The 9516-nt window shown below is 40.1% G+C and overlaps 1 protein-coding gene across 1 annotated transcript; it reads right to left on the bottom strand.

The window, feature by feature from the left end:
* On the bottom strand, window positions 3574-5046 carry LOC104787586 (E3 ubiquitin-protein ligase SINA-like 4). The gene is given in 4 exon segments (XM_010513192.2): window positions 3574-4154; window positions 4157-4202; window positions 4204-4386; window positions 4709-5046. Coding segments are annotated over 4 exon segments (978 nt in total). The 5' UTR covers window positions 4997-5046; the 3' UTR covers window positions 3574-3693.

A 9516-nucleotide genomic window follows, 5' to 3' on the forward strand; every position in this document is an offset into this window, starting at 1 on the left:
ATGCATATGTTTGTGTCATTTAGTCGTGGATCGAAGGCTCCTGTCTCGAAGAAATCTTTAACCATTCGGATGATATCTGATCCAATAGACTTCCAAAAGCGCTGGTAGAAGAGGCTTGTCATTCCGTCTGGAGCCGGGGCTTTATCAGGATTGATACCAAACACCGCTTTTTTATCTCATTATTCGATGGTGGTCGAGTAAGAGAAGCATTTATTTCAGGAGTGACCTTCATAGTAACATAGCGTAGGGCTTCCTCCATCCCTATTGCAGGCGACGCGGAGAAAAGTTCTTGGAAATATTGTGTCACCACCTGTTCTATTCCAGCTTCCGACTCTATCAGAGAGCCCTCTTTATTTTTTAAACTTATGATGCGGTTTCTGGCCCGTCGTTGTTTTGTAGTCGCGTGGAAGAACTTGGTATTGTGGTCCCCCTCTTTTAGCCACGTTGCTCTGCTTTTTTGTTTCCAATAAAGTTCCTCTTCACGAAAGGCTGCACAGAGCTGCCATTTCACTTCCAGTTCCTCCTCAGTGGTGAGGGAATCATTCTCCTGTGCTCTTTCCAGTTGGTCCTTTAAGGCTTCAATTTTCTGCATAGCATTACCAGGATTCTCTCGTTTCCAGAGGGATATTGCCTTACGGCAGGCAACTAACTTTGAATGAATGTCAATAGGACCATCCATTGTAAGATCTCCCCACCCTGCCTTTACAACGTTCTTGAAACCTTGTTTTCCAAAACAGCGTTTGTCGAACTTGAAACTTTTTTGTCTTCTCCGGTTATTAGAGGAAATTCTAGCCAACATGGGCCGATGGTCGGATCCCCAAAGTTTCAGATACTCCACATTGGTGTGGGAAACGAGGCTATACCAGTCTTCATTACTAACAGCTCGGTCAAGTCTACAGCGGACTCTTTTGCAGTTTCTCCTTCTTCCAACCCAGGACATGGAATTTCCCTTGTAAGGAAAGTCGATCATGCCGCAATTAGCCAGTATATTTCTAAAAGGAAGAAATGTCGAGTCTGCACGTCGCTTTCCCCCTTGTTTCTCCTGGTTTCCAATGATCTCATTGAAGTCCCCTATCATGAACCAGGGTCCTTGTCTTGTAAGGCTGAATCTCGTCAGTCGTTCCCAAACATCCTCTCGGTTCGCAACCACCAGGTCTCCGTACACGAATTTCATGAAAACCTTGTGACCCTCCACCGTGGTCTCTATGTCGATCAATCTGTTGTCCGAATATAAAATCGAGACCTGAGAATAGTTCATGTAAAACAGGGCTAAACCTCCACTTTTGCCCACAGGATCAACAGTAAACAAATTATCATAACCTAAAGAAAGCTGAATATCTTGCATAAAAGAAAATTTGTTTTTTGTTTCAGAAAGAAAAAGAAAAGCAGGAAAAAAATATCTACTGAGCTCTTTTAAGTACTCTGAAGTCAAGTAGGCTCTTGCCCCTTGACAGTTCCATGCAATTGTATTCATATATGCGGACTGGATGGTTTTTGGGACACCACCGAACCAAAAATAGCATTAGGCTTCTTGCTTATAGCAGAAGGGAACACCTCAGCTCGAGGGACGGAAAATCAACTTTCTTATCAAAGAACCATGCGTGAACAATATATGCGTGTGATGATGACTTTAATATTTATTGTGGAATCCTTTCATTTAACTGTGCATGATGACGTGTCGTCATTTACTGATGGAACGTACAAAATCAAGGGTGAGAGGAATTAGAAATTAGGTCTGAAACGGATGCGGATATCCAGAATTTTTAGAGGTATTCAGATCTAGATCTGTATCTAACGTTTTCATTAGTTTGGTATCCGAATTTGTATCTACCAATCTCAAATATCCGGGTTTTGGATATCCGTAGAAAGTCTAAATATCCGTTGGATATCTGTATCCGTTATATATTTTTTTAACAACTAAAAATATTACTATAATTAAAATACTAAAAAAAAAGTGTCTTCTATATCTTCTCCCTTCCATCAATCCTTCCATCACCAAAATCATCTTTGATCTCTTCCTCACTGCTCCACCGCCCTCTTTCTTATTATTCCGCCAGTTCCTCCTCTTTTTCATCTCGGAAAATTCAACAATAATCACCTTTTTAGATCAAATCCCCACAACGGAGCTAAACAAAATCATCAAGATAAATATCGCTAACAAAATTGTCATGTGTCAATTAATTATTCGTCTATTTACCAAAAATCAATTAAAGTATAATTTACAATTAAACAGTAACTTTTTTTTAATGAGATATCAACAAGCATATCTCATGTTTTTTTTTGATAAAAGGTTAAGTGGGAATTATTGGTTTGAGATTTAAATAGAGTTTTAAATATTTCAAATGTTATGTAGAATCTGTTGTTATTACATCAAGATTTTGTTAAACTCTGATAAAGTTTAGTATTATTAGTTTGTGATTTGTAAAAAGTCATTTAAAATTTTAACAAATTTGGATTATTGGATTCAGACTTTTATAAAGTCATTAAAAGTTTTGTGTTATTCAATTAAAACAAAAGAATCTATGATTGTTAATGAATTCGATTATTATGTTATTGGTTCATGATTTTAGACATTTTCTTTACAAAATAGAGTCATGGAAAGTATTACAAAAACACATGGATTGTTTCGAGCACTTTACAAAATTTTAGAAAATTAATCAACAAAACTCTCTAGCAATCTTTAACAATCTTTCACTTATTCACTTTTAATGATTTTGTTACTCTTCAAAAATCTTTATAAATTAGAAACCAATACCACCAAAAATCTTAATAAATTAGAAACTAATAATTCGTCAAATTCTGCCAAAAATCACAACTAATATCTGCTAGCTTTTGCCCCCAATATATTTTTTAGCTATTATCTGCCATTCCATGTTATTTGAAACTTTTAAATTTTCAAAACACACCAAATAGTTGTAGTGTTTATAGTAGCAGTACCATCAAAGACTTTTAACTTAAATAGTATGTCTGTACACCAAAATAAAAAATTAAGGACCAACTAAATCAGTTAAACTTAAGAATTAACTAATTCATGGATGAAAAATGTTCAAAAGAGTTTTCACATAATCCAAAATCTAATTCACTTCAGGATACACATGAAAAAGGAAGCAGCTAACAGATAAAAATGAAACCAAAAGCTCACTTTTAGTGAAGGTTTATGATCCAACCAACCACCTCTCAATTCTAAGAACAGAGCAAAACAAATCTTATATACTAAATTTTGTTATTTCCTTCACATCATTTTTTCTGTTGTTGTTGATAATCATTAAAAATTGTGTTTGCTTACATGGACGGTAGATTAATTTTTGTGATACTTATGTTAATATAAAGCTAAAGATTAGAAAATTTAGCACTTTAATTTAATGATTGTAATTTGTTCTTTGATTGCAATGAAAAACTAATGTAATATTTTATTTTTTTCATCTAATTCATGCTTCGGCGTATTGATTCGAAAAGCAGCTCTGCTTAACAAGAAATTGTGGAGTTGTTGTTGTTTGGTACTGGTCCTACGGAAGTTAATATATGCAACGCATGAAACTGTTATAAGAGGATGGAAATGTCTATTCCATAAATTATGATTACTCATTGAAAATGCAATGCATGAAACTACAAAATCAAACTCAAATGACCCATTACACAATTTCTAATTGTGTTAGCTTACATAGTCCCTTATTTCTACTGGCCTAACATAGCTCAGATATGAACATAGGCATCTTCATTGCCGATGCTAATCTGCATCTTTATATTATCACCACTCAGCATAAAAGATGGAATCAACATGAAGTCATCTTCAGGCTGCTCTTCTTGCTCTCTCGATTTTTGAATATTCTTCACCCGCAACCCCAGCCTTAGTGTGCTATACTGTTTGAGTTTGGCTAGGCTGCAGGAGAATTTGCGAACTCCCGGAACCATAGGCGCAATATGGCTCACAGTCACATACACCCCGTGTGATGCGGTGAAACCTTGAACTACAAACACATCACCCTCTTTCTCTTCTTGAAAAATGACTATGTTATCACTATCGTCCAGCTCCAAGCCGAATAATATAGGACGTTTCAGCACCAACGACATGATTTCACCAGGACTCTTTTTGTGTGCATCACGAAAATGGCTGTTGAGATCCTTGTAGGAGCCAATGTAGTTACAATCCTTCACGGACATGAACATGGCGCAAAAACACAAATCTTCTCATGGCTTAGTAAATTTGTTTCCATACGTGGTGCTCTCTTTACACCCATACATTGCATTTGAGCATGAGACTAACCCTGCTTTTATGACCTTCTCCATGGCTCTGCATCGAACATCCCCTATAGGCAATTTGCACAACGAGCATCTCTTCTTCAATTTGATGCAGCACAAGAAACAAGCTAGATGCCCATTATTACACTAAAAACGCAATAATAACACGAAAGTGTTAGCTAAGCCAAAACAAACTCACTGACCCAAAATAAAACTGAACGCAATAACACAAAGCGAAAAAGAATCGACTTTTCCACTTTCTAGTGAAACTCATTGACCTAAAAACATTTCTAACAAACAAATAGCAACAGTAGCTAGAGAACAAACTATATTAGCTCAATTCATAGAAGGATACAGAAACTGTGACTATTAAACTTAGCTGAAAACGTTGTAGACCTTATAGCTCAACCAATTGGAGATAAAGTTGTGACCTTTTTTTCACTTAGCTTAACAAAAAAACGGAATGAACCTGAAAGATTGGTTTTTTCAAAGGGTCAAAGCAATTGGGGCAGTCAAGAACATTTGAACTGGGCAGAGTTACGGATTTCGGAGATGTACTAATCCGGCGTTTGCTTGATTGGAGAGTTATATCTTCGTCAGAATCACTATCATCACTAAGCACCACAAGTGTCTTTTCGTTTTCTTCTTCTTCCCCAGAACTTGAGTCGTCGGTGGAAACAGACGGAAGTCGTTGCCTCTTCGTGGAGCTACGGTGGCTGTTTCCTCCTCCGTCGTTGCGCCTCGACAATATCGTCATCTCTCTCTCTCTCTCTCTCTCTCTCTCTCTCTCTCGGCACCAGCTCACAAGTCACAACACACTCTGACTGATCGAGTTCCCATTTTCGATTGGCTTTTATGTATGCGTATAGTGATGTTGCGTGGGTTAAAAAGCCCGGCCCGAAAACCAAATAAGGGTGTTTAGAAAAACCCGAATTTGAAATGTCCGATTGCTTTTGGGTTCTAGACCCGAAAAATACTATGGGTTCCGGACTAACCTGCGTACCACCCGACTTTTTTTTAGCTACTACTACTGGTTTTTTTTGAATGTAATGTTAAATTATATTCAAAAGTAAAAATACTGTTTTACAACTGGTGCATCATTTTGTTGAGAAAATTTTAGAGAGAAATTGCTATTAAGTAAAGCTTAATGCCTAGTGCCAAGCCAAGTGAGGAGACCAGTCTCATAGCGCCTATCTCCTTTAACACTGATTGCCAGTAGTTGATCCCTGATATGCTTGTCGATGATTTGGATGAGTCGAAGAGCAGGTTTGGGGTGTTCTCCGTGTTTACGCCCGTTTCTTTCCTGCCATAGAGTATAAACGGTTGTTTGAAGAGCAGAGGAGGCTAGAAACCGCACCAATCGATCATTCCAGTTACAGGTTGATGTAATGATGGAAGACCAGTTAGTGGAGAAGCAAGTCCCATACAAACGCTTTGCAATGCCCTCCCAGATCTCTGAACTGAAGGTGCAGGAAAAAAACAAGTGATCTCGGGTTTCAATATCCCTATTGCAGAAAACACATTCTGCAGGGTTTCCCCTGTCCCAGTTCACCATCTGGTCTCCCGTTGAGAGCTTGTTTCTGATTGCAAGCCAAGTGCAGAAAGAAAATTTAGGTGTTGAATGAGTGAACCAGACACAATGATACCATGGCACCTCGGCTGTTGCAGTGCGAATGCTGTTCCAGGTTTATTTTGTGGAGAACCGTGAACAAAATTTATCATTTGTACCTTTCCAAAGGAATACATCGGCCAAAGAAGTTTTTGCAGTAAACTTCAACAAAAGTTCAGCTTCCATTTGATTATAGTGATGCAGGCGGTGCCTTCTTCGACCATGTCTATCCCACGCATCTACAACCGTCATATTCTTACTAATCCCCATATCAATGATGCCTCGTTCCCCAGTCACATCCATCAGACGCCCCATAGAAGACCAATTATCAAACCAAAATGATGTGTGTTGACCGTTATTCACTTCAGTTTTGCAGAAAGGAGTTGTCAATTGTCGAAATTTGAGAAGTTTTCTCCACATCCATGAGCCAGCTGTGGAAGACTGCTTTATACCCCAAAAACTTTCCTGTTTGAGGAGAGTATTTTTCACCCATTTAACCCACAAAGAGTCATCTGATGAAACTATTCGCCAGATCAGTTTCAAGCAACAAACATCATTTGTTTCTTTAAGAGACCGCAACCCCAAACCTCCCTCTCTTTTGGGTTTACAAACGTCCTCCCAAGCAACTTTAGTTTTATGAGGATTCAAATTCCGGCCTGACCAGAGGAAAGCAGAACACAACTTATCAATTTCCTTTGTACACTGTCTTGGTAGTCGAAAAGCAGAGCACCAAAAATTACATATACTCCATAATACTGACTGAATCAAGTTTAAACGGCCTGCAAATGAGAGAAAACGGGCTGTCCAGGAACCTATTTTCTTCTTCAAGTGCTCCAGAAGTGGTGAACAGTCGGAGAGAGTAAGACGTTTGGTGACTAATGGCAGGCCTAAATACCGAACTGGTAGCTGACCAACCTCAAAACTGAACTTCTCTGTAATCTCCTGAGTGGCTGCAGCAGACAAACCCCCGAGGTAGATAGTAGACTTCTCCATGCTTATTCGCAACCCCGATTGCTTAGCAAAAACGTCAAAAATTCCCACAATGCCTTCTATGGAGCGAACCTTACCATCAGAGAGAACCATTAAATCATCAGCAAAGCTCAAGTGAGTGACACCAAGAGTTTTGCATTTTGGATGATAACCAAACTGCACTCATGCCGCTTTATCCAACCGCCTAGAGAGGACATCCATTATAATGATGAACAAGTAAGGTGAAAGTGAGCATCCCTGTCACAAACCCCTGGTGTTGTTAAAAAAACCGGCTAGTTCCCCGTTAACCTGAACCGAGAAAGAGGCCGTTGTTACACAAAGCATTATCCATTGCACAAATACAGGTGGAAGATCCAATGTGGAGAGGACATTTCGCAGAAAAGGCCATTGAACAGAGTTGAAGGCCTTTGAAATATCGATCTTAACAGCACATCGACTTGGAATTGACTCTTTGTGATAATCTTTAACTAACTCCGTAGCGAGAAGTACATTCTCAATCAGTAAACGGTCCTTCACAAAGGTCGACTGATTCCCAGCAATGAACTTTGGCAAAAGCAGCTTCAGTCGATTAGCTAGGATCTTAGAAATGACTTTATATATCACATTGCAACATGATATTGGGCGATAGTCTTTCATTTCCCGAGTTTGAAGATTTTTTGGAATCAGAGCAAAAATAGTAGCATTCGCACCTTTGGGGAGGAAACCTTTGACAAAGAAAGATTGAACTGCAGTCACAAACTCTCCACCGAGGATGTCCCAAGTCGCTTTAAAAAATTCTGTTGTAAACCCATAAGGACCTGTGGATTTATCTGAGGGCATAGAGAACACAACCTTTTTCACCTCTTCCACTAAGACTGGTCGAACAAGTCTCTCCTTGTCCTCCACGGAACACCGAAAGGACAAAAGATCTTGCAGCTCAGCTGTTGGAGCGAATTGGGCTCAAAATCTGTTGGAGCGAATTGTAGAAATTCTCAAAAATGTCTCTCTGCTTCCTGTTTGAGCCCTGCTGCATCCGACACAACCCGACCATCTGGTGTCATAATTTCCCGGATTTCATTTTGTGCTGCTCGAACCTGAACCGCACGATGAAAAGTTTTATTATTCTGATCGCCAACTTGCAGCCAGTGAAGCTTAGAATTTTGCTTTAAATATTTCTCTTCAAGACCAGCAACAAAACACCAACGATCGTATGCATTCTTTTCTGCAGCCATCGCGATATCAGAGGGGTGCAGGAGGTTAAATTCCTGCTTTTCACAAAGCAGTGCATATGCCTCCTTAGTTTTCTTAACTAAGTGGTCCACCTTATGCCTCACCAAATCTCTTAGCTTTGGCTTCAAAGCCTTAAGCTTCTTTGTAAACCGAAACAGAGAAGAAGTTGACATGTGAATAGATTCTGTCTCCCCCCAAAACTCCTTCACCAAAGGCACAAATTCAGGCATGTCTACCATAGCATTTACAAATTTAAAAGGCTTACGATGCTGCCTAGGCTCCTCTGGTGATCGGAGCATCCCCTTGCTTCAAAAATACTGTAAGCCTGCGGATAAATCCCAAGCCAATCATCATTAACCAACACACGATCTAATTTTTTAGAGATTAAATCGTTTTCCCTTTTGTTGCACCAAGTAAACAGAGGACCTTGGGCAGTCAAATCCGAGAAAGAATAGTAGTTGACAACGGACTGAAAGTCCCCCATCCCCTCCGTTATCCCTGGACCGTGTGCCGCGAGAGTGCTCATCAAGAGCCAGTGTTTCGTTAAAATCACCAAAAATAAGTCAGGGTGAATCCTTATGATGACGCAAATCCTCCCATAAGGCTTTACGCTCCTCCACCAAGTTTGACGCATAGACGAATGAGCAAAAAAAACTCAGTCGCATCTTCCTCTAGTTTAACGGAACAAGTTATGAGTTGTCCCGTTTTATACACCGGAGTAAGTCTGACATTGTCACGCCATACCACCCAGATGCGTCCTCTAGCATTATGCTCGTAATTTGACAGAACCGACCAATTCTTAAATAACTTTGCACCTAACCACTGTGCCTTCCGTTCCTTAACCCTCGTCTCCAATAAACAACCAAACCGCAGTCCCGAATCACCAACCCACTTCTTTATGATGGAATGTTTTGAAGTTCTGTTTAAGCCGCGAACATTCCAAAAGAACCCGGACATTAAGCACGTTTGGAGGGGTTCCTTTTACTCTGATCCCTAAGAGTATTAGGGGGTTGAGTAGAAGGGTTTGAAAGAATCTTATGTGCAGTCTTGGGACCACGAGGCAGAGATGGTCGAAGCGGAGGGATGAGAGAAGCCCCCGACTGCGTCTCTGTTTTATTGGTCGCCTCTTCTGTATCCGCGTCAGAGAAGTTCTCAACATCCTCTGAGGCATCCTCATCTGCATCCCCCTTGCCAATGAGACAGGAGAATGCATTAGAGAGAAGAGATAGATCATCATATTTAAGTTCAAAAGGTTTCTATTTCCCCGGACTGCGGACCGACTTAGGCGTTTGCCAAACCTCTTCCACTGCAGCGGCATTCAAAGAACCATCTTTGAGTGCAGCAGATGCTTCAGTGTCTGGCGCAACTGTGGCCGCAGGAGCAGGAGATGTTGACGGAACTTGCACCGGCTCGGTTTCAATTTCCTTCGCTGGACTGCTAATTGTTGGTGTAGTGATAGGTGAAGCCAA

The sequence above is a fragment of the Camelina sativa genome, chromosome 5, assembly GCF_000633955.1.
Source record: "Camelina sativa cultivar DH55 chromosome 5, Cs, whole genome shotgun sequence".
NCBI classification, from domain to species: Eukaryota; Viridiplantae; Streptophyta; class Magnoliopsida; order Brassicales; family Brassicaceae; genus Camelina; species Camelina sativa.